This window comes from Akebia trifoliata, chromosome 11 (assembly GCF_017979445.1).
Source record: "Akebia trifoliata isolate Shusen 1 chromosome 11, ASM1797944v1, whole genome shotgun sequence".
Classification (NCBI taxonomy): domain Eukaryota; kingdom Viridiplantae; phylum Streptophyta; class Magnoliopsida; order Ranunculales; family Lardizabalaceae; genus Akebia; species Akebia trifoliata.
Genome location: NC_141385.1, coordinates 19615029 through 19640260, shown reverse-complemented (window position 1 = coordinate 19640260; position 25232 = coordinate 19615029). Strand labels below are relative to the sequence as shown.

The 25232-nt window shown below is 38.5% G+C and overlaps 1 protein-coding gene across 7 annotated transcripts in view; it reads left to right on the top strand.

Annotated features, from left to right (window-relative positions):
* The first annotated feature begins 284 nt into the window (after positions 1 to 284).
* The window catches only part of LOC147391096 (DNA primase), a 59861-nt gene continuing 34913 nt past the window's right edge, over positions 285 to 25232 (top strand). For 6 of the 7 annotated variants that reach the window (XM_086457694.1, XM_086457692.1, XM_086457696.1 and 3 more), the window contains exons 1-9: positions 285 to 445; positions 3805 to 3959; positions 5287 to 5696; positions 5823 to 5874; positions 12056 to 12230; positions 13736 to 13818; positions 14580 to 14792; positions 14948 to 15064; positions 15303 to 15459. In XM_086457694.1, the coding sequence (XP_086313820.1) occupies positions 391 to 445; positions 3805 to 3959; positions 5287 to 5696; positions 5823 to 5874; positions 12056 to 12230; positions 13736 to 13818; positions 14580 to 14792; positions 14948 to 15064; positions 15303 to 15459 (1417 nt within the window). In that variant the 5' untranslated portion in view covers positions 285 to 390. The remainder of the gene's footprint in view (positions 446 to 3804; positions 3960 to 5286; positions 5697 to 5822; positions 5875 to 12055; positions 12231 to 13735; positions 13819 to 14579; positions 14793 to 14947; positions 15065 to 15302; positions 15460 to 25232) is intronic. The other variant, XM_086457693.1, reaches the window with a different exon arrangement.

Here is a 25232-nt window from a genome sequence, read left to right as displayed (position 1 = left end):
GATGTGTGTCAGGTACCACTTGACCGGCTGAGACACGTGTACGAATAAGATTATTCCATAATTATTTCCCTTTACAAGATCCTCACTTTCAAATCAATGATATTTATTGTTTAATTTTCCCAGCAAGATGGTTACTTTTTATAGGCGATATCATCACTTTAAATTCCTACCAGCGAACTCATTCAAAAAAATTAAAATGACCAGTGTACCAGAATCGGAAATTTTCCAAAAGTTGCACACGTTTCGGGAAAAATCTCAAATAACAATATCTTGGGGTTCTATCAGTAAACATTGGTGTGGTAATATAAGCCTTCTTTTTAAACCCATCGAATGGTTTGATGGTTTTATACTTTTTTGTCGTTGAGAGAAGAAGAAGAAGAAGGAGAGATCATGGACGACGTTGATCGATTGTTCGAGTGCTTCAAATGTGGCGTATCTCCTCCTCGTAAGCTCTCCAATCTCTCTTCATCGTCTTCTCCATGTTGGCAAGATTGAAACTATATACCCAAACAGTTAAAAATAGGGTTTGATTACCAATTTCTTTTCTGTTTTAGATGACCTATTCATTTTTTAAGATAATTTTCAGATTGCAATGCAATGTACATTAATTGATTATATATTTCAATTAGGTTTTGTGCTAATCGTATGGAGATACTTTTCTCTGACTTTTGTTTCAGGAATTAATAGGTAAATTAAGATAATTGATTTTTCTATTGGGTTCTTTAGCATTCATGAATCATGATTAAGTTCGAAATTTTAATCTTGGGAACGATCTGTTGCGCCTAGGTTCGATAGATTAACAAGTTTAGGGAAATATTTCTACATTCTGTTACGTGCCTATATGTAGGGAAGGGAGTGGTGTAACTTTGGATGCTTGAGAAGCATACGATCATAACTTATAAGTACTTTTAGAGTTGATTTTAGAATATGTTTATGTGGGAGGAGGGGTATAGTTTTTTTCTTACATAATTCATGAGAATAGATTTGGGGGAATAAAAATATTTTAGATTAAAAAGGAGTCGTTTCCCTCTTAATAGGAAGTGGGATATTTTGTTTTGGAGATCATTAATGGGTAGTTATCAGTTTTACATGGAAGTCTTGTATTTAAATTAGGCAGTGGTTTTGAATAAAAATATGCAAAAAGATTTGGAGACGAACTATCTTGAATTGGTTAGTTTTGGAGGTCTAATCTTCCTTGAATTAGATCACCTTTCTTATCTTTATCAATTTACTCTTCTTTCTCTATTTGATAAGCGAGAAACGTATTTGCTACGTATCAATAGCTGCCTAATTTAAATAGAAGAGATCCATGTAAAACTGATAACTACCCATTAATGATCTCTTAAAATGAAGATAAACTACTCATTACAGAAGATTATAAAAGATCCCACTTCCTATTAAGAAGGAAACGGCTCCTTAATCTAAACCACTTTTATTCCTACAAATCTATTCCCATAAATGAGATAGAAAGTTACTATACCCCTCTTTGCACGTAAACATATTCTTAAAAAAACTCTAAAAGTGCTTCTAAGTTATGATCATATGCTTCTCAAGCATCCGAAGTGACACTACCCCCTTCCCTACGTATAGATATGTGATATACACCTCAAGATTAGGATCATGAACTACTGAGATTCATCATTTTAACTTGGTTTTAAATCTTTTCTGAGACTGAGATGACTTGCCCTAGTCATCTCAATATCGTTTTTGAATGATGCAGAAAGTTGTTGGACAACTGAGATGACTCGGACTATATTTTGAAAATATCGACCGAGTCAGTAAAACTTATATGATCCAATTGGTATTTTGTATTTTTGATTAAAATACTTATTTTATAATTTAAATATAATATTTTTATTTTTGGATTGGTAAGCTTATTTTTAATGAGTTCAATAACTTGGTGCTGGCGAGATTTGAACCTAGGTCTCTGGTATCATCATCACCCAATACCAACTAGCTAGCTAGCACCTACTAATTTAAATATTTATTATTGAAATAAAAATATGATCTTATGACTAATCATATTCTAATTGTATAAAAAAATTATGTACCTAATTGTATAAAAAAATTATAATTATTTATAGATGGGGACGATTCATGGGACAGCAATTGTGACAACATCTATGACAATGGTTTTTTGTAAACCACTTTTGATGGGGTTAGAAGTTTCAAAATAGGCTGGTTTTTGGTGAGGATGATCATCTGAGACAACTTGGTCTAGCCAATGAATGTGACGAGACGTCAAACCGAGATTTAAAACCATGCCTTTTAATGCTTCCTAGATGTCCTTGCTGGTGGGGTACCTACTGATTAATCTTCCACGCTCAAGTAATTGGGAGAAAAAGCACAAGTATTAGTTCACTTCACATACCCACTTCCTCTCGTCTTTTCTATATTTATAATCTTCTTACATTTAATCTTTGAATAATGCTATTTGGGATGCCCGCCTCAATTCCATGGATTGTACTAACCTATAATTAATAATAGAAATTTTGGTGGTGTATGAGAAATGAATCGATCTATTTAGTCAAAAGATACTTATACTTATCTCTAGGTGAGATGTGTTTGACGAGGTGGAGTGATCATGGGGACGTTGTTGTAGTCTCAAGATTTGTTCACGTAAGTTTCATGCTGGTTTGGCTTCTGCTATCATGTTGATTGGTTTACCCAGGAGTATCACATAGTATGATGTTACCTGGTTGTCTTTTGAGGCTATGATTGCACCTCTCGGTTTTGTCTCATAATTTTTACGGATGAGTGTCTGTTTGTAACAGCCTTCCCATCATTATAGTTAGGGTGAAATGGCTTTCTGCGTTTCACTATTTTTTAGTCTTCTTCCTTTACTTGTTCATTTGGTGCTTAGAGTTATTTTTTTTTGATTAGTAAAGATAATTTTATTAAAAAGAGAGGAGAAGAAAAGGGGGGTTGAGAAGAAGTGCTCATAGTTATTGTGAGAGCTTTCAAAATCTTTATCCCTTTCCAGTCCTAGAAAAAAAAGTAGTTGTCACCTTTTTCTTCCCTTCATTTTTCCTATCGATTTTCTTTAGTAATCAATTGTGGGGGCTTAAACTAGGCTTCTTCCTAAAGAGATATTTGGCGTTAAGATGATCACAATCTAACTGGGAGTCCTCTGGATTGCTCTTATCTTATGCCCCGGAGTGGCGAGAATACGAAGCTAGATCAGCAGGAATGACAGCGGTCTCGGGAATCTACTCTACTAGTTGCAACGCGTGTTCTTGTCAGCATTGGGAATAGAGCATTGCTAATATATGCAGGACGGGAAAGTTTCTTTTAGTCTAACCTTCGCATGAGCTTTTATTGTTCTTGACTTCAAATTTTAATTGCCTTCTCGTTTTAGCTTATATTAAGTGCACCTCTCCCTACTTGATGATTCTTTATGGACACTCGTTTCTTCATCTAGGCAGGGATCAGAAGCTGAGAGATAGCCTAGGTCCCAAGACCAACTCAAGGTTTTGTATGACATCCTTCATGACACCCATCTATGGTAGGCTGAATATGAAAACTAGGTGGAGGAGACTCAACATGTAGGGTCAAATGGTTATCTTCCTTTGTAATAAAAAAAATATCCATGCCATAGTTTTCCCTAGTTGAAATTGTGGTAGATCATAATGATTGTGCAAGGAGTTGAAATTAAGTGAATTTTTTTATATTCTTCTAAATTGTCCATCATGTTTCATACTTGGATGAGTTACTGTTCCAGTTTTAATGTTTTAGTGATGCTGTTGCTTCTTTCACATACTTATATTTTGATCATATGAAGTTAATAATTTGGTTATATGGCAGAATCGGCAATGAGAGAAAGAAAACAAAACCAGAATAAATTAAATAAAGTTAGTTCGAAACAAGCAGAAGTCGCTGCATGTGCTGGATTTTTGTCTCCTGCATCAGCAAGTCAAATGCAGAAAAATATTGCTGATATGCAGCCCTGCATGGAGAAAGTAAGTCTCTCTACAAAGCTTTTATTTGGTTCCATGTTTCTTGAGTGGCCATTACACAGTGTGCTACATGCAGTCTGATGGAAATTAGGGTGTGTTTGGAAGCGGTAGTTAGTTGGATTAGGAGTTGGAGTGGGAATTGGAGTTCATTCTAACTCCTTAAATAAACTCCAGTGTTTGGTTTCGCGTAGGAATTCAGTCGATGAATTGTTCGCATTTGACTGAGATCCGATATGACTCCTCTATTATTTGAAAAATATTGTCATAGTCAATAAAATTTGACCGAGTTAGCTAGGTTTTGTATATTTTGATAAAATAATTAATTTTTGATAATTTAAATATATATTATCTTAAATAAATTTGATTTTGTGATGAAACATATTCTAATCTAGGGCTTAAAATGGGTTGGGTTCGGGTCGGATCTGAGTATATCTATATCCTGATCCAAATTTTTTCTTCGAATCCGGAACCAAATCCAACTTGGATCTTATTGGTTAAAACCATATCCGAACCATATTGATTACACTAAATCCGGTCTCAGATCCGACCCGTCTGAATTACTTGATTCGGACCGAATAATTTTGGATTGTTCAACATCTTTTTTATGTTATAGTTCTTTTCTATTTGCTATATTATTCAATTTTACTATTATAATTTATTTATTGTCTAAGAGTTCATGTTATATTAAAGTAGTAGATAAAAGATATTTTGAAAAGTAAAATTTTTTTTTCAAAGCAACATATCATTCGGATCTCGGCGGATATAGGGATGGATCTATATCTGACCTAGATTTGACTCGGACTAAGGGACATCAACCCATATTAGACCCATATTTGTTATTTGGATCTACTCCAAGGGTTCAAACCCACTAAATTCGGATTCAGATCAATCAGATTCTGGATAAAATCTGACCCATTTTATGCCCTATTCTAATCACCTTATTTTATTAAAAAATTATAATTATTTAATAGAAATCTAGATTATAAATAATGGAAAGTGAGTTGAATGATTTCTATATTATGGGGACCTTCTTAGAGTTGCAACTCTATGAAATTGGTGAACCAAACAACCAATTAGAATTTTAAGGTGGGAGTTCTAACTCCAACTCCCACCAACTACCATTTCCAAACACATCCTTAATGTTTGAATTCTCCTGAATTAAAATTACATTAATGCTGAAGGTGATTGCTAATTTTTTACATATACTTCTGAATTTCTTGTTTGAAGGTGTTAATACTTTTGGTTCTTCATGTTGAGCTTCAACTTTAGCATACTTTCCATCTTATTGGAACATTAGTTGCTGACCAAATTTAAAGCATTATTCCTTCAGCTTTGTACAACGGGAATTAAAGCAGTCAAATTCAATAGTGGCAGACAGATTTCTCCAGTTGTCTTTTATGGATCTCCAAATGGTGTGCCAGCAAAAAAACCAAGACGTTTGTTGCAATTGTTACATGAAATACATGGTGATCTCAGGGAAGAAAATGATTTGAGGTCAGGGAATTTGTACATTTGTCGGATTATCCTTCTTTTTTGGACACCTATTATTGTATTCAATGCCAAGGGAGCAGATTTATCTTGGTTATTTTATAGGAAGGAAGTTTGGTTTACATTTCCCAAGCAAGATCAGGCAGTGGAATTTGCCAGATGTCAGCCTCATGCTCGTCTTTTCAGTTATCAAGATCATTTAAATGGGCAAAGAAGGTTTCTTGTTTCAACATATAAGGATTTCTGGCAAAGGTTTAACTTTATTTTACTATTTGTTACGTAATTATTTACGATTGACTTCAGAATTAGTTTTTATTTTGTCCTAGGCGACCAGATTTTGAGGTCCTTGATTTTCCAAGTACTAGCTTGCTGTTGCAGGTACAAAAGTATGGATTCTAGATTTCGCCATCATTATGAAGTTATTCAGGAGGTGATGATTTCTATCATTTTTTCGTATGTATATTGTTGCGTCTTCTAATATGATTGTCATATGATTTATTTTACGAGTGTCTGACTCACATGGGGATTAGTTGAGGCATAATTTTTGGTGAGGATATTCTCTTAAATAGGGAGGTCATCCTAAAAAGGTAGCCTACTATAGAATAGGTCTCATTTGAAAATGAAGTCCTAAAAAACAACACCTACATCATATATATTAAAAAATGAATCTGATTTTGAATATTTCTGTAATTTGGAATCCATAACTTCGAAGTGTCTTCTAGGAGTTGGTGGGCCCAATCTAATTTAGTGTCAAATTGGTGTTCAAAAACGAGGCCTGGATTGAAATTTGGGGGCTACCTTTATTTCTGTGGACAGTAGAGTTGTTTTCTCAGTTGGATCTTCCTTTGGGGGCCTTCTTGAGGTTAACGATCGAACTAGAAAGATTGAAAGGTGGGATGCGGTACGTAGCAAAGTGGCATCATGCAGAGCTTTAGTTCCTCACTGTACTGCTATTAATTGTGATGGCCTCCCATATACAAAGTAATTATCAGTGTGGAGAACCAAAAATTAATATGGAGAAGTTCGTAGAAACAAGGTAGATGAACGAGGCGATCCAGTTGACGAAGAAAAGTATAGGGGACCTGGCGTTATCAGACCTCGAAGATAAAGTAGACTCAAAGTTCAAATATTCAAAATCAGCTTTTCCATATCATATCGTGGGGATGTGTTGGTATGTCAAATCATTAGGGGATAGGAAAAATTGGAGCAGATAAGGATGGGTATCGATGCTGTAGGTCCTTTGAATCCTTCAGTATGGAGTCATCTAGAACCATATGATCAACATCAAGTCTCACGTTGCAAGGAGCCTATGTCCGGATTTGCTCAAGCACTGTCATCTTCAGTAGTCCATTATTTTCTTCAAAAAAAGCCACCTAGTGATCCTTAAGGCAACTAGTAGGTTGAAGGCTACCTAGGAGATTGGCACGTGGTCCAAATCTGCAACATCAAAAGGGAAAAGGCATTAGGATGTTCTCCCCCAAAGCCATAGGTCAAAAAACCAAAGTGTCTTTGGAATCATACTCCAAATGGTGATTGCATCAACAAAAAAGCCATCCAAAATTGTGTGAACCTCTGAAAAAGTGACTAAAAGATGGATGGCCTATTGAGCCAACTTTTTGCGGGGCTCAACAGATGTTATATATATAGGCCATGAATTAGAAGCTAAGGCCCAAAGTAGGGGACTCGTTTTAGATCTTGCATTTCAAGAAACCTAGATTCAAAGTCAAATCGACCCAACCCAATCCCCATTAAACTCTTCCATCTTGGGTCAATTAGGGTCAAGTGGGAGCAGGCCATCGGGCAAACTCATTTTGGCATTGTAGAAGGACTGGGAAATGGGGATCTTGAATGGAATTCCGCTTGCAAGGTCTAGTTTGCAGGAATGAGGGACAAACTTGGGGAAAGTAATTCATGTAGAGAAGCATTTTTTTCTTAACTTCAACTGATGTAAAGGCCATGATATGTTTGTGGCCAAGGACAGAAGCACTCGTACTGAGTTCATCTTGGTAATAAGTTCAAAAGTCTCCTGGTATTCTATCCTGTAGGTTTGAGTAAACCCTTTAGCGACTACTCTTTCCTTGTACTTGTCAATAGAACCATCAACCTTCTGCTTCACTATATAGACGTACTTACAATCCAGGGATTTCTTTTCTCAAGATAGAGAGACAAGTTCCCAAGTCCCATTTTTTAAGTGCTCGTATATCTTCCATCATAGCTTCTTTCCATTGTAGAGGAGTATGGGAAAATTCAACATTGGATGGCAAGGAAACAAAGGACAAGGCAGTAATAAAGTTTTGATAGGACAAAAGCAAATAATTATGTGCGTTAAAATTTGATATAGGTTGTTTGTAGATGTACATATATCCTTATGGAGAGCAACACACAAATTCTCATTAACAGAATTGCCATAATCAATGGTTAGGAAAGCGGGAGGTATTCCTTGATTTGATATGAGAGAATACTACCGTGATCTGGATCTGAGGGAAGACTGGGTGGTGTTGGATCAGTGACTTGCATTCTCTCCCTTCTCGTATATACCTTTACCTGAGTAGTAGAACTATCCTTGTCAATAATAGGAGATATGATATGACTACTGGTAAAATCAAAGAGGACAAGGATAGAGAGGATAAAAGGAATCATCCATAGAATAGACAAAATTGGTATTATTTAATAATTCTTTTTCTACTTTCTCATCCATGCCATCATCCTTATTTAAACTACTCTCCAAATAAGGTTAACCAAGTGTTACCTTTATTCTAGGAGGATTACAAGCAAACAGAATACTAGAGATACTTATCCTGATTAAGTAAACTATGATAAGGAATTCAAATCAGAGTCTGATCTGTCTCCTACCTATTCAGCTCATTGACTCAGTCACAGCCACGTGCCCATTAAGAGACTTGTTCTAATCATTCCCACTCCCATAAAAACAACCTTGTCCTCAAGGTTGGAAATCTGGAAATTGGGTTTGGATTTGGTGCTTGTCCTCCCATCTTGCATCTTCCTTGGGTAAATGACTCCATTGAACAAGTACTTATGTAACCTCTTGATTGTGCCTTTGAATTTACCTCTGATCTAATATGGTTGTTGGCACGATTTGAAGGACTCCTTCATCTGAGAATTTCAGCAGATCTTGCACTAAAATTTCTTGTTTGCCCATCTTCTTTTTAAGACGAGATGTGAAATACCAGTTGTATTTTGGATCCGGTAGTCAAGTCCAACCTAAAGGCCACTTTACCTATTCTTTCAACAATTTTGAATGTTCCGTAAAAACGTGGTGAGAGCTTCATGGATCCTCACATAATAGACACATCTTAAGATTTTAGGCGATGCAACAAAAGTAGGACAATCAGGACTTCGAAGAAATAAGAGGGTCGGAAATCAAAGAAGACGAGTGGGTATACAATTGATAAGGTAGGATGTAAGCAAGATAAGACTTAGACCAAAATATTTGACGAACCTGCATTCCAAAGAGAAGTGCATGGTCAACCTCAAGAAGGTGTCAAATTTTTTTCCCAGTTTTCCCATTTTGTTGAGGAGTAGAAGGACAAGAAGTTCAATGAACAATCCCATGCTCAAGAAAATATGACCACAGACCACCATTCATATATTCACCCCCATTATCCTAACCCAAGAATTTTAATTTTTTTATCAAACTGGGTACAAACCATTTTATGAAAGGTCTTAACGATGGAAAATACTTCATTTTTGGTCAGCATGTGATATATCCCAATGCATCCATTGCAATTATTAATCAAAGTCACAAAATAGTGGAAGCCAAGTTGAGAGGAAACTGGGAATGGTCCCCAAACATCATAATGAATAAGTTGAAGCATAACTTTTTTTAAATTCTCACTAATCGGAAAAACAGTATGACAATGTTTAGCCAATTCACACCTTTTGCAATGGAATTCATTAATTGAAAGAGACTAGAAAACAGGAAACACTTGCTTCAAATAGACATTGTAAGATGGCCTAGCTTGTTATGCCAAAGCAATAACTGGTTGTTCTATCAACATCCACCAACTTTAAAAATTAGCAAGCTGGCACTTTCAGCTAGGGGTGCACATGGTTCGGATTGGTTCGGATTTTGGCAAAATTGGAACTGAACTAAACATGATCGGTTCTACAAATTTGGAACCGAACCAATCCAATTACCCTATAGAACCGAACCAATCCAAACCAACCTTGGTTCGGATTGGTTTGGATCGGATCTTGGTTCTCATACTTATTATTTTCAGTAGTAAAATTAAAATTCCTAAAACTTAAAACTAAGCAAAATAAATATTAAACAAAGTATCACGCATAAACAAAGTATCGACATACTTATTATTTCAATGTAAACAAAACATTACACATAACACAAAAATAACAAACCCTTAGTTTGATCTTACATCGATCTACCTATGCACCAAAACTTACTGGAATTTATTTAAAAAAAATGAAAATTTCATGGATATTTCAAGTGGGGGAGTGATCCGATAGAGAAATTCTTATAATTCAAAGATCCGTAATTAATGAAAAGGGAAAAAAAAAAAATATTACAATCATATTCAAATATGAGTGTGACACAAAACACTCATAAAATGAAATAGAAAGGAAGTTGAAATTCATTAAGAGAAAATCGTTATTTTTTTAAAATCTATTGTTAAATCATATAAAAATTAGTACAATATATATATATATATATTGGATTAGTTCAGTTCTCAGATTGGTTTGGTTCTATTATACCCCTAATCCGAAATTGAACCAAATCAATCGGATTTTTTTTTTACAATCTGCACCAGAACCAAGCCATGCTCAATCCGAACCAATCCAATCCAAAAGGCTTCGGATTGGTTCGGTTCTCGGATTTACCCAATCTAGTGTTCACCCCTACTTTCAGCTACCCTCCTTGTATGCTTTGCCCATCATGTGCACTACTTTTTTGAGAAATAACTTACCTGGTAGAGAGATTGGCCTTCCTACTAAATGGGCTTGGCCTTGTCCCGCCTTGAACGCATAATGGGCCTACTTTTACCATCCGATTCTAGTCTATGGAGGATCGGGGTAGGTCTTGGTCCATTGACAACCTCATTAATAATGACATCCCTTTGGAAAGAAATCTTAAAAGAAAAATAACCTCTTGTCCCAAAATAGATTAGACAATTTATTAAAAAAATACTTCAATACTAAGAGTAACTATTTGGGTAAAACTTCCTCTGTTTTCTAACTTCTAAAACTTTGTTGCCTTTCTTTCGAAGGACCCTAATGACCAGAAAAGGTAAGATTCTCAAATCATGTGTTTTCTGGTGAACTAATTACTAAATAGCTCTTAGATCGACCTTCAGAAGACCCAACAGATCCTAGAGGAGCAAAAAGGAAAAAAAAAACCCAAATGGAATAGGGTTGTTGGCAATGGATTAAGTGGTGACTACATGATTCACCATGACCACGTATCAGCATCTAGAGGGGAAGTATGACATCCATTTTAACAAATCCTTTTGATATTCATACTCAAATCCCAAGAAATTACCCCCTTATCACAAAACATGATATCTTGTATTGACTGACATTTCCTTTTTCATAGGGAAAAAATAATAGGAACATCTTAATAGGAGAGGTGCCACCAACCATTCTTTTTCAATATAACTATATGTTCTCTTTATGTGAATCTCAACATCTTCCCAAAGTCAAGGGAGACATTTGAGATACCTGTCTACCATAGTATTAAATTTTGACATATTCCCTTTAAATATATTAAACATTTTCATTCACATAAGATTCAACCCGAAAGATAATTTCCTTTTATATATATATATTTTGGTGGTAATCATTATTCATTTTGCAAGATATCTCGATGAACAATAGTTTCAACCGAAATAATCAAATTTCAGGTATAAAGTGCAAGTTATTTAATTGGAAATTTCTTTTTGTATATATTTAGGTGGAGATCACTATTCATTTCTAAAGATATCTTGGTGAACAATAATTTTTGACCGAAATCATTCCAAAAGAAGTTTTCAAGGCCTTAATGATATCATAATAGAGAAAAAAAGCACAAACTAAATTGACAATTCAGAGAGAATACTTCCGATCAAAATGCCTTTTTACCTCCTCTGGATTTGTCATGAGATTTCTAAGAGGCTAATGCCTATCGACTCTTTCAATGAGAAGGTCCCAGATGGTTTTAAGATGATGACTAGCACCTAAGGGGATGACCCTATAAGTGGTGGGGAATTCCCAATGTTTCAGCTCCACAAATAGCGGGCAAGTTGATATTATCTACATCACCCGCTCCAATGAGTTTTCTGTTGGACAAGTTGATACTCAACCCTAAGAGCCACAAACAACGAAGCAAACCTCTTAAAAATCTCGATAATGATATAGATACCTCACAACATAATGATGAGTGTCGATGGTTACATCTTTCTATATGATCTTTTGAACCTTTTAGAATATGATTAGACCTTTTCTTCATGAAATTTATTGACTTTATGATTCTTTATATCATTCTTTGATCTTGAGAACAGGTGTTTTACTAATGGTCATTTTGTTTGTTCAATAAATTAGTTGGCCCTTTAACTTTGTTTCTTTATTTGCGATTTTGAGTCCTAGTGTATTTTCTCCAGGGTTTACCTTGCCACTTATATTTTGATCTGGAATTCAATAAGAGGGTCAATGTAGACAAACATGGAGATGAAATGGTTGATATTTTGATATCAGTCATTTTAGATGCCTTACTTGACAAATACTCTTTACAAGGAAACCAAGATTGGGTAGTTGAGCTTGATTCATCTACAGAAGGTCTGGTACTTCTACTACCGGTTTTGATACACTATCCTTGTGTTTCTTATCTAATCTTCTTGCATATTTGAAGTTTTCATGTGATTTAGCAACTAAATATTTTTTTTTTCTAGTACTCTTTGGCATAACTATATTGTGGGGTTTTTCTTGTTAGTTACATGATTTCATTAAAAAATGCAAGAAATAGAAAGATACTTGGAGTTCAAGAGGATCTACCTAGAACACACATTGGGCACAAAGAAAGATATGATCCCATATGAAGACAAATTCTTCAAAATAAATGACTTGACCGAAGAAAAATAGAAGTTTTTAATATTTAATACAATAGACTAGATCTTAACCTCCTTTCCTTCAACGACTCTCATGTTACATTCTTTTCAAAGGCCCCAACAAACAACAAACTTGCGAAAGAAGGTTACCAACTCGACTCTTTCAACAACATAATGATTAAGAAGATGATTAATCGTTTAACAATAGATTTGCAAATTGAACAAAATCAATAATAATCTTTTTACAGTTAATTAAGTAGTCAATAATGAGTTTATCTAAAGAGATGAACCAATTGAAGAAGGCCACATTGGACGGGATTTTGGAGCCCAAACAATTGAGGTGAGGACTGTTGAACAGACAATATGTCCAAGGCTGCATAGAAGTTCTTTTGTAGATTATGCTGAGTTTAAGAGAGTGATTTTTATAGTTACCTTAAGAAGAGACTTATAATTGCTGTTGAGTCTAGTCCCACATCGGACACTCATTGCCTTGTCTCTCTCCTTATAAGCTCCTGGGCTTATCCACTCATTACCAATTGGTTTTTTGTTGGACCCCCAAATTTATCATGATATCAGGGTGGGCCTTTCTTTCCTCTACGTCACCTAGTTCATATCTCCATGTGCTTTGGCCCAGTCCGGCCCACACTTGTGGGGGCGTGTTGAGTTTAGTCCCACATCTGATACTCATTGGCTTGTTTTTCTCCTTATAAGCTCCTGGGCCTCTCCATTCATTGGCTTGTTTCTCTCCTTATAAGCTCCTGGGCCTCTCCATTCATTGTCAATTGGTTTTGAGTTGGACCTAGGAGCTTATAAGGAGAGAGACAAGGCAATGAGTGTCTGATGTGGGACTAAACTCAACACGGCCCGACATGTGTGGGCCGGACTAGGTCAAAGCACGTGGGGATATGAACTGGGTGACGTGGAGGAGAGAAAGTCTCCCTCTGAGACCATGATAAAGTTGGAATTTGTTGGTCTATATATAGCCGAAGTATAGATGGGGAATAGTGCATATTTCATCAGCTTTGTTGCGTCATTCATAGTAGGCTGACTATAAAGAAGGCAACACGTCTTCAGGGAACATTTTAAAATACTTGTCATTAGGGATACACAAAATTTTCTCCTAGAATATGTTGCACCTTTTATATTCCATTATTGCTACAAAACTGAGAAGTATCATTTATTGCTGCTTTGCTATTGATGCTAAATCTGTTACTTCATCTCTTAACTTTTTTGCAGAAAAATTTTCACGTCATTTGATCATCCGCATACCAGAAACTGCCTTCATGGACAACTTACATGCTGGTGCATTTGTTGCCGAGGTATGCCTTATTGGATCATAGAAGCGATGTCTAAATTGTTGATTGTTAATGAATAAATTTCGAAATGCGTGTCTTCTTGTTATACTGAAGGGAGGGGTAGCTTCTTATATTTTCTTTCTATGTAATGAAATTAATCATTCCAATTGTTGAGTGTATATATTCCTCCACTCTCGGGTGCGTCTTAGCCCAGTTAAGCTTTGTGATCCTCTTATATTCATAGTTCTCCCCCTCTCCAACAGATTGGTCTTTTGGAGTAGTTGGTTGGTCAACATGGTATCAGAGGGCTAGGTTCGTATAGGTAAAGGGTTCGAATCTTTCCACCCTTATGGGTGGAGGGGAATGTTGAGTGTATATTTTCCTCCACTCTCGGGTGTGTCATACCCTAGTTAAGCCCTGTGGCCCTCTTATATTCATAGTTCTCCCCCTACTTAAGCCCTATGATCCTCTTATATTCATAGTTCTCACCCTAATCAAGCCCTGTGATCTTCTTATATTCATAGTTCTCTCCCTCTCCAACAGATCGGTCTTTTGGAGTTAATTGGTTGGTTAACACCAATCTTTAGTGAAGTTTGATTGCTTCTTACAATGCTCATTTCATCAATGAGTTTCGTGTGTTCTGGCTTCTGGTCTTAGATGTGTGCTACCTATATTAGTTTTGAAGCTCTGCATTTCCTGTTTTACGTATTGCAATTTTTTTTCCCATTACATTTAAACAATCTTAAGCCAACACTGGTTGCATCTGTTTGGTGACATATAACCAGATATGCTCACGGATTTGTAGTGCACAGGAGAGTGATCAAAGATTTGATAAATTGTTTGTTATAAAAGGTTCAAGCTCTCATGAAATCCCAGCTCAACTTTTTGTTGACACTGCTGTCTATTCTCGAAATCGTTGTTTTCGTCTTGCTCTATCCTCGAAGGCAGGGAAGAATTCAATTCTTCTACCGAGTGGGCGTTTCAGATGTAAGAACATGGTATGCAACTGCTTTTCGTCCTCCATCCAAACACATGGAAAATATTGCTGATTGTCATTCTATATTTATGGACCCTATGATACATTTTTCTAGATAGAGAGCCCTCTATTTTTGTTTTCAATTGTCGTCTGATGATCACTTTCACTGATTTAAAGTCTGAAGAAGAAATGTTCATGGATTCTTTAATCTGCAAAATGGATGAAGATTGCCAGAAGCTTCTAATTTGCAAAATGGATGTAGATTGTATGAAGACATTGTGCTTTGATTCTGAGGTAGTTTTGTTCTCTTGTACAAATTTTCTTTTTCATCTTCAAGCTTCCCTGTAAATTATTTGTAATTTTTGAGTATAACTTTTAAACATTTTTTCTTTTTTATTGGGTCCTAACTCCTAAGGACTTTTATGTTTGAATTCTGGGCTGAAACAATGCTAAAAGATCATCATATATATGGAAAAAGCTTATATGTTGTTGTCCTGATCTTTACAACATTTGAAACCATTTCTTAATGCAGCTTAAATGTGACTATAAACGGCATTTCAATGCCCCAGATAGACTTGCATTGTATGCTTGCACGAGTGATGTGCCAACAACATATTTTATGGGGAAATCACCATTCCCTGCTTTGGACATATTTGTGGAATCTATTGCCTCCATAGGAAATGTATCAGGTGATTTTTTTCTTTATATTTACATGTATTTCTTGCAAATATAAATTACCTTTAATAAGCATCATATCTCACTAGCTAGACACCTTAGATCCACAACTTTATTCTTCTATCCCTCGGCTTGTCAATCAAATGCTGAAAACAACTATATCTGACTTGTTCATTTGATCACCATCTATGCTTTATGCTACAAAATTGTTGCAACATAATTCCTTTTTGTCCCCATTCAATTCTATGTAGAGCTGTATCTTCATTATAAGATCCATGTTAATGAATTTGACTCATTTTACAATGCCTGTCAAGCTGAAGCAACCCTCAAAATGATTTATATTGACACACAAGACACTTGGATGACAGTTCTAATGAATTTGGAAAATGTATCAACACTTCGACTAAAGTTCCAAATTCTTCTCCAATGTTGCAAGTTACACAGATTTTATAAGCTTTAAGCCAAGAAAATTATCTTGTAAGAATCTATCAGGAATCCATTAAGTTGGTCTTGGTTCTATATCTCAATAAGTTGAAGTTCTACGTAGAAAATACGAGGTGGGTAGGCTTTCTTCTCAGCTTACTGTTAAAAAAAATGAAAATGATAATAATAAAAACTAAAATCTGTTAGGCTTAATGTTGAAAAATAGTTCTGTTAATATTTTGGTTTCCTTGCACACAATTTTCTCTGTTGTGTCTCATCCATCATCCATCATCCATATAATTTCTTGAGTGATCTCTATTGTTATTTTCAACATTTGAGCTTTCCTCTACATGCACTTAAGACCTAATCTACAAAAGCCATAAGGCCGGTTCATCACATTTTGAATCTTTTCCATGAGTTTAAATTTATTAGATAGCAAATGACAAAGGATAGAACAATCCTTGGAGGTTGAGGTGAGCTACAAAGGATACAAGAGTAAAGCTAATCTCTAAAAGCTATGCTCCCTCATACTCAATGAGATCCCAAGAAGTACAACTCTTCGAACAAGGACCCTCTAAAGTGTCTTGTTATCATAGACTTTTGAGCCTTGTCCTCTTTTCTTTTCCAACAGTCTTCCTGAATCCCTAACAGAGTGAGCAATTAGGAGGATTTCCAAAGCATCCAACCTCTAGAACCTGAAGCTAAAGTGAACCAACTTCGAAAGGCATCCATGGTTGATGTTTGCAAGATCCAATTTGTCCCAAATTAAGGAAAATAAGAAGCTTCATACGGGGTAAAAGTCCACCAATTTTTTATGGTTTGTTGAATAATCCCATGGTTAAAATAGTGTACCAAGCAGCTGTCCAAATAAAGAATGCTTGGGAGGGACTGTAGATCCCCACAACATTGAAGACTGGAACCCAGACTTAGAAGATGTATCTAAAGCTATTAGACTTGGATACTTCAATATGCCCATGGTAACTGTATCCATCCACTCTATGCCATAATTTCTTAGTTCCTATTAACAGTTTTCTTAATTTTTAACAATTCTCTCTCTTTTCTTGCCAACTAAAATGTGTTCATCCATTAAATTTGGCTTAATGTAAGTAGATTAAGTATACTTCAAAAATAGAAAATGATGGGGACATCATATATCATGGGCCTATCCTGTTTGAGCCATATTTCAGTTTTATTCTTTATATTATTTTAGTTATTGGGTTCTAATAATGGTTTTGTTTTTGTTGATGGGGATATTTGTCCTATGATAAAGGATAGTTGACATGTCCGAAGTTGCCAAGTAACACAGACGTGGCGCCATGAGATTGGATGATGCAACATAGTGCCATATGGTCGGAAGAAACTGGATGCCAAGTGTAGCGGACATAAAAGAAGCTTTTAGAAGGGTTTATAGGTAGGCAACGTCACGTGCATGAGCCTACAACATCACGTGATGTGTCATAGGGAGAGCACATCGACCAGGTGGTGCATTGACGTTGGGCATCAGAGAAGATTGAGGAGGCAATAGAATCAGTACGACAGAACGTGAAGGAATATTATAACGGGCAATAATGGAGGACACCTGGCGTTGGGATCCCTAACCTTGGCAATATATAAAGGAAAATTGTAATTTTGTCCTTCTCACCTTATCCACTATTACATTTTGGTGACTTCACTGGGGATTAGAAAACCTCCGCAAATATGAGAACCACAAGGAGTTGAGTTTAGCGATCTCAGAACGAATGTGTAATCGAAGAAGAGGAAAGGGTGTTGTCGGCAGCTGCTGTGGCCATGATCCTGGATATCGTTGGGATAGCATCCGTTATGGTTTCTTTTGTCAAAACAATGAAGAATGTGGGTCCAAACTAACAAAGACATACTACAGGTGATGCAAGAATCAAAGAGAAGAAAAACACCACCGCTAAGAGAATTTTTAGAGTCGTGAGGTGGGTCCTCCTCCACAGCGGTAGACCTCCACCAAAGCCTCCGCTGGGAAGAGCACATTGAAACACCACGAGTGGCACCATTACCCACATCGTTGGATCCTAGTTGGCAGTCAGTAGAGCGATAAGTAACGGCAGAAGAGCTCTCGAAGATCTTGACTAAGGAGCCAGAAGACTGTTTGTATGAGTTGCGTCCCCCCTACCCAATAGAGCTCTAACAACCACCATACGTGAAGGGATATACCACCCTGACGCTACCTTCCTATGGAGGTAAAGGGAATGCCTTGAACACGTGGCCCGTTTCCTAGAGGTGATGGGAGAGCATGAAACCTATCAACGTTTATGTTTGAGAGACTTTTCTAAATCTTTGATTGGAAGGGCCTACATGTGGTACAATAATTTGAAGCTAGGATTGATCGTATCATGCAAACAAATGCTGGACACATTTCACCGAAATTTTTTCGTTGTAGAGGAGCAAGTCATGGCAGATTTGAGCAGATAAGACAAGGAGAGAAGGAAATTTTGATCAATTTCGTAAGATGTTTTAGAATTGCTGTGACTGAGTGCCATGATCCCGTAGTAGAAAGGCGTTTTGTTGACATGTGCATAATCGGAATGGTGCCCATTTAAAGGGCACATTTGAAAAACTTACGCATCCTTAGATTTATGGAGCTATATGACGTCACAAAACACAGTGTTGTGACCATACCCATGATTGCTTGCTGCCACAATGACAGAGCGTACTGATAGAAAAGGGTGGAGGTTAGAACGTCTTCCGCCTCGAGGTGCACCCTTGGCGTTTGTGGCTTACGAAGCCATACGCAGGGGAGACCAGAGCATGAACTAGGGAGAAAAACGACAATTCACACACTAGGATGAGCCATCTCCTGATTACCCATGCAGTATGGAGGATGTAGAAGAGTTGTTGGAGGCGTGGGTACGCGAAAATGTTATCCAATTACCTTCACCAAGGCATGAACCATCAATGAGAAAGGAACATCATTCATGCTTTTGTTGCTATCACCGAATTGTGGGGCCCCCAACTGGCGAATGTCATGTCCTGCGTCATATTTTTGCGGAGAAATTGGTGAGTAGGGAACTGTTATTGCCAAAAGGACCCATGATAAAAGAAGCACCACGCCATAGAGGGACACAAGCGGCGCAGGCAAAGATCGCAGTGGTCATGCATGACCCTAAAGATGTGTCCATGGAAGAAGATTACACAGCGGTGGCTGAACACTTGTAGCTTATTGAAGTCATAAGGAGAATGTTCGACAATCTAGGATTCTCCCAAGCAAAAAGGTGCAAGGCAGCCATAACACTTGCAATACTCTCCCACCAAGAAGATGTACCTCACGAAGTGGTAGTGGCTATGGCCTTGTAGTCAAACAAAATGCCATTAGCTAACGTGGTTTCGCCAAGGAGGACCTTCCGGTGAAAGAAGAAGACACTCGCGTCCGACTACTTGTTATGATGGCCATGGTTATACTAGCATCAAGCAGTCGATTCCACGTACCATCCTTGCGTAAAGGCGTGTGTCAAGGTGACAATGGTCACCATCAATGCCTCCGTGAACCCCTTCGCTTATAATGAAGCAAATTTGTTAGAGACTGCCTTCTATGATTAGGGCACGGGAGAAATAAAAGCCACGCCTCACCAACATGGGAAGAGGAGCCTTGCTGACCTTAGGAGAAGAGGGCGTGTGTGATTGGCGAAAGATAGATTGGGCTCAATAGTCACAAAAATTGAACTCCCTAACGGAAGGATGGCCTATAGATTATGATGTTTAGTAGAGGGAAGCCTTACTCTCCTGGTTTTCAAAGGTAAGGAAAGCTGCCTGGTTGAAATAGAGCCAACGACACTCCCCAAGGAGATGTGGGTAAATGAGGGGGTCAAAGGTGTCGTGGATGAGCTAGAGGCGATTTATATACAGAACAACAAAGAGCGCCCTGTCATGATCAATGCAAGGTTGTTGAAGAGGAAAATATGAAGTTGGTGGCATTACTAAATGACTACGGAGACATCTTTGCCTGGGAATACAGGGAGATGCCGAGTTTGGATGAGAAGCTAGCGACTCACATTCTACATACAATCAATACATAGAAACCTGTCAAACAACCTGTGAGATGATTCCGACTAGAGGTTCAAGTGTAGATTGAGGAAGAAGTAAGGAAATTGCTAACTGCCAAATTTATAGAACCAATTCAACATTCGTCGTGGTTAGCCAATGTGTGGGAAGATAAGGTGCTTTGTAGACTTTCGTGATCTCAACAAACTGTGCTCGAAAGATGAGTTCCTGTTACCAAATATCGATTTGTTAGTAAACGCTATAGTAGAACTCGAAATGTTCTCATTTATGGACGGATATTGCGGCTATAATTAGATTCAGATGGCTAAGGAAGACGCCGAAAAGATAGCGTTCAGGATGCCATTAGGAAATTTTTATGATGTGGTCTTGCCTTTTGGACTGAAGAATGCTAGTGTGACATATGAGAGAGCTATGACAACTATTTTCAAAGATATGCTTCACAAACAATTAAGGACTATGTCGACGACATAGTGGTCAAAAGTAAACAAAAGCATAAGCATGTAAACATCTTACGCAAAGTCTTCCAAAGGTGTTGCAAACACAAACTCAAAATGAACCCGTTCAAATGCGCCTTCGGGGTTTTAATAGGGAGATTCTTAGGTTTAGTGGTAAGAAGGCATAATGTATATGTAGATCAAGAGAAGACACGAGCAATATTGAACATTCCACCGCCATCCACAATTTGTGGAGTCAAGAGCTTCTTAGGAAAGATATCATACATTCGAAGGTTCATACTTGGTCTAGCGCAAACCATTACACCCCTTGTCACACTTTTGAGAACAGGGACAATCTTCTTATGGACAAAAGAGCATTAAGAGGTGTTCGACAGTAAAAAGAACAATGGGACGAATGCCAACGATGGCAGCATCGCTAACCAACCGCCCTTTCAAACTCTATCGAGCAACCTAGAGGGAGCCGTGGGGGGACTACTTTGCCAAGACGACTAAGACGGCATAGAAAAACCTATTTATTATATTAGTCACACCTTGAAAGGTGTTGAGTCGCGGTATTTGACAGTCGGAAAGACCTGTCACTCTTTGGTTTATGCAACTTAGAAGCTCAGGCACTATCTCCTAGCAAATAAGGTTGTTCTCATCACAAAATCAGACCCAATAAAATTCCTCTTATCAAAGCCAACCCTTTCTCGAAAGCTAGCGAGATGATTGTTGTCATTGTCTGAATAATACATACAATGTGTGCCACCAAAAGCGGTTAAGGGACAGGCTATGGAAAATCTGTTAGCCACCTTCCCCGAAGACAACAACGTTTCGACGGACATTACTGAAGGGCCTACTGAGTGGATGGAAGATATAATGAGGGTTGAAAGTTTGTCAGAGAAAAGGTGGACATTGCATTTTGATGGGTCTTTCACGGTGAATGGTGGAAGAGCAGGCGTTGTACTAAACGCCCTAGACGGAACATCAACTTCCATGGCATTTAAACTAGACTTCACTTGCACAAACAACATTGTCGAATATGAAGCCTTCTTGATAGGGTTATTGCTAGCCAAGGCGATGGGGATAAAACACCTTGGTATCAAAGGGGACTCGAACCAACTGCAAAGTAGATGACATGAGAATTTGCATTAAGGAGATCACTCTAGCATCATACAAGGTAGGTGCACAAGAGTTACTAAAATTCTTCGCAACAATAGCTATCCTGCACACTGGGCGAGCATCCAATAGACACGCTGATGCTTTGGCAACGTTGGCCACGAAGCTACTGTTTGAGGTAGGTGAGACTGGGATCAAAGTGTGCAAGAGGTCAGTACCGTATTCGTGGTCCCCTGTTGAAACTGAAGAAGAAGAGGAAAACGACTGACGGACACCAATAATTGAGTTGTAGTCTTTCAAAATAGTTAAAGGAATTCGAGAAAAGAACTTGCAATCGTTCGTCATATATCAAGCCATACCATACCATCACCAACCCGATGGTACTCTGGCAAAATGCGTGGGGCTAAAGGAAGTAGAATACGTTTTGGAGGAGATCCATCGTAGCATTTGTGGGCAAGGCTCAGAGATTCCATTGCATAAGAACGTGCGAAGGCAAGGTTACTACTGGCTGGAAATGGTAACCCATGCATGTGTAGTCCAAGAGTTGTGTCAGGACTGTTAAGCGACGCCCTGCCATAGAGAAGTTTTAACCGTCGACGCCAAGATTGACTAGCAAACGCCTTACACGGAGTTCTTAAGAAATGGAACAACACCAACACACCACAGACAAGTGACGAAACTACACCATCCAGTTAAACGCTATGCACTCATCGAGGGTTCCTTGTTCTGCAAAGGAATAAATGGTAGGATGCTTCGCTGCCTTGATATGGATGAAGCCACGAGGGTGATGTGAGACGTGCATATGAGGGACTTCAGAGAACATCAAGGCAAATACAAACTCTTCCGATGAATGATAGAGATTAGATACTATTGGCCCATGATGGAAAATGACTTAGCTGCATTCGTACAAAGATGCATTCAATGTCAAGTACATGGGAACTTGATTCACTCGTCGGCAACGTCTCTCCCCTATGTTGAAACGCCATGGCCATTCCATAGTTGGGGGTTAGACTTGATTGGTCTATCAATCCAAAGTCTTCAAAGGGCCATATCTGGATAGTCGCGACCACATAACTTTTCACAAAATAGGTCGAGGCCATTCCTTTGTAGAAAGCAACTGGACCGGCCATTGTGAGCTTTATGAACGAATATATCATTTGCAGATTTGGCTTCCTAAGGGAGTAAATATTAGATAATGGCATGTCGTTTGTTAACCGTTATGTGAAGGGTTTCTTGGTCGAATATGGAATATATCATGTAAGGTCGACCCCATACTATCCACAAAGTAACGGACAAGCAGAGGCTACCAACAAAACTCTTCTCAAAATCTTAACCCGTGCGGTTTACGTTCCCCGCTTGGTGTGGCATGACAAACCGCCCATGGTGCTTTGGGCTTACCGTACGGTACCAAGAAGCGCCACATAGGTCTACCCATTTTTACTTGTTTATGGAGCGGAGGTTGTACTCCCGATTGAGATCAAAATACAATCACCCAAAATCTCCATGGCCAGCCGCATTTGCGAAGATGAATGCACGCTAGAAAGGTTGGCCGAATTGGAAGCGCTGGACGAAAGAAAGGCACTGGTCGAGACAAGAGCGGACACCTACAAACGGCGCATGGCACGTGCATATAATCAATCGTGCGACCACGAGTGTTCTCGAAAGGTGACCTAGTATGGTAAACACGCATGCATGTGAGAAAGGGACTATCGGGGCCAAAGTTCGCTTCGAACTCGGAGGGACCGTACGTGATAGAAAAGATGGGCAAAAGTGGTTATTATTACTTGAAGACAACAAGGGGGAGAGTGTAAAAGAACCAATCAATGGGAAATGGCTCAAAGCCTATGTTAGCTAGGGTGTTTCCTTTACTTCTCAGATTGTAAACTTTCTATCCAATCAATTGAATGAGTTCACTTTATTTTATCACATTTGCATAACATTATAGTGCATGGGATGCTTTTATCATAATTTCTATCATAGAACAAAAAAAGAGAGCGAAATGAAACCACAAATGCTAAACAACAATAATGTATCATTCTTTAATAAAGGTTTTTTTTTTTACAAGGGAGCCAGAAGGGTCACGCCATCATTACAAGACAAAAAAGAACACAAAAAGGGGGCATATTCACGACCTACTATCCTAAAAAAGCCCATCAAGAAGGAAAGCCTTGTCTTGGGTAGTAGTAGGATGCGTTCCAGCAAAAGCATCATTGATATCCTTCTCCTCTTCTTGGGGTTGGCTTACTTGATTCCCAGCCTCCAACAGACGCGCCTTACAAGCCAATACGTCATGCTTGACTTCAGACAAGGCACGTTTGGAAGAGAAGGGGGTTTGTCGGTCTACCTGGCAATTTTCTTAGAGGAAGGGGCTTGTTGGACGCCTTCCTTTTTAAGGGAGGACCTTGTTGACCCCTTTTTCGTTAGCCCAAAAGCCCTTGAGGGCGTGTTGAGGCCGTCAAAGGCCTCAGAGTTGAATTATTTACTCCGCTAGCTGTTTGGGAGCAGAGGGGACGTTGGTATCCGTGTCCTCATGACTTGATTTGTTATAGGTGCTCTCATATTGCAAAGGAGGGGTTTTCTTCAGACGAGGACTCTCAACTATCACTTCATTATTGACTAGGTTGAAGGGAGTTGGGGGCGAGGCTAAGAACAGGAAGAATTTATCCAACGTGTTGCCCCAAAATGACTAAGCCTCGAGAGACATGAAAAATGTGCGTTTTCCAGAAAAGAAGGGAAAAACTGATTTACTAGGGCATATTCATTTCTCATTGCCGTCCAGGATGAAATGATCTAAGGCTTTTGTAGAATGAGGCTTGGCACGAGGCTTGTAGGGAGGAAACTGGTCGAATGAACATTAGTGGGCGCAACGGTCAATGTTATACATTTGGACGCCCTAACGCCCCCATAGAAAACTCACCACCCAACCTAAGGTGGAGACAAACCATTTACCCCTTCGTGGTGGCCACCCTATTGTTCAAGTCTAGGGTGAGGCCATCCTGAAGGGTGTACGTAAGGATCTGGGAAGCGCCTGTCGGGACATCCATGTAAGGCCTAAAGATCATGCTCTAGAAGAATCCATCATGTCGATTTGGTCTATTGTGGGCTTAGGACCACACCATTGCCGAATATGAAGCGAGTCAGAAAGGGTGTTTGCTGATGCAGTCCTGTCATCTTTCAGGACATCGCTAGCTCGAAACATGACGTTGAAAGCCATAGGGCGCGGAGCGCAGGCGTTGAAATGCTCCAACACCTAGACTTGAAGAAAATTAGTGTGAATGTATGTTGAAATGGCGCAACCACCATTTGAGACCTTCATGTCAACTTCAAAGGTGTCCAAGTAACAATACAAGTTACCCAGAATGAGCATGCCTACTGGAAAACGTAGTCCCTTCGCAATCTTGATGGCGAGAGGAAAAACAGAAAAGGTGAACCCTTTCGTGGGTTTTATACTCAAAAACGTGGCGTGAAAGCCAATAAGCAATAAAGGCTTCAAGAATGAACATTGAGTCATGTGCCGTGCCTTAGACAAAATCCAAGGAGACCACCAAGCCCTAAAAATACCTTACCCATCAGGAGAAGTTAGCACGCTTTACCTTCGTCGCCGTTGAATGAGGGTCTGCAAAAGGGTTCACCTTAGAAGCAGACATGGCCTCAAGCAAGGCGTTTTCTATCCCTTGCTCCTTAGGGCCCAAGAGCAAGTCAAATTTACCCAACTTCCCCATGACTGGAAGTCCCAACAGCATGAGCACGTCCTCAAGGGTAATGGTCAGCTCGCCCCATGC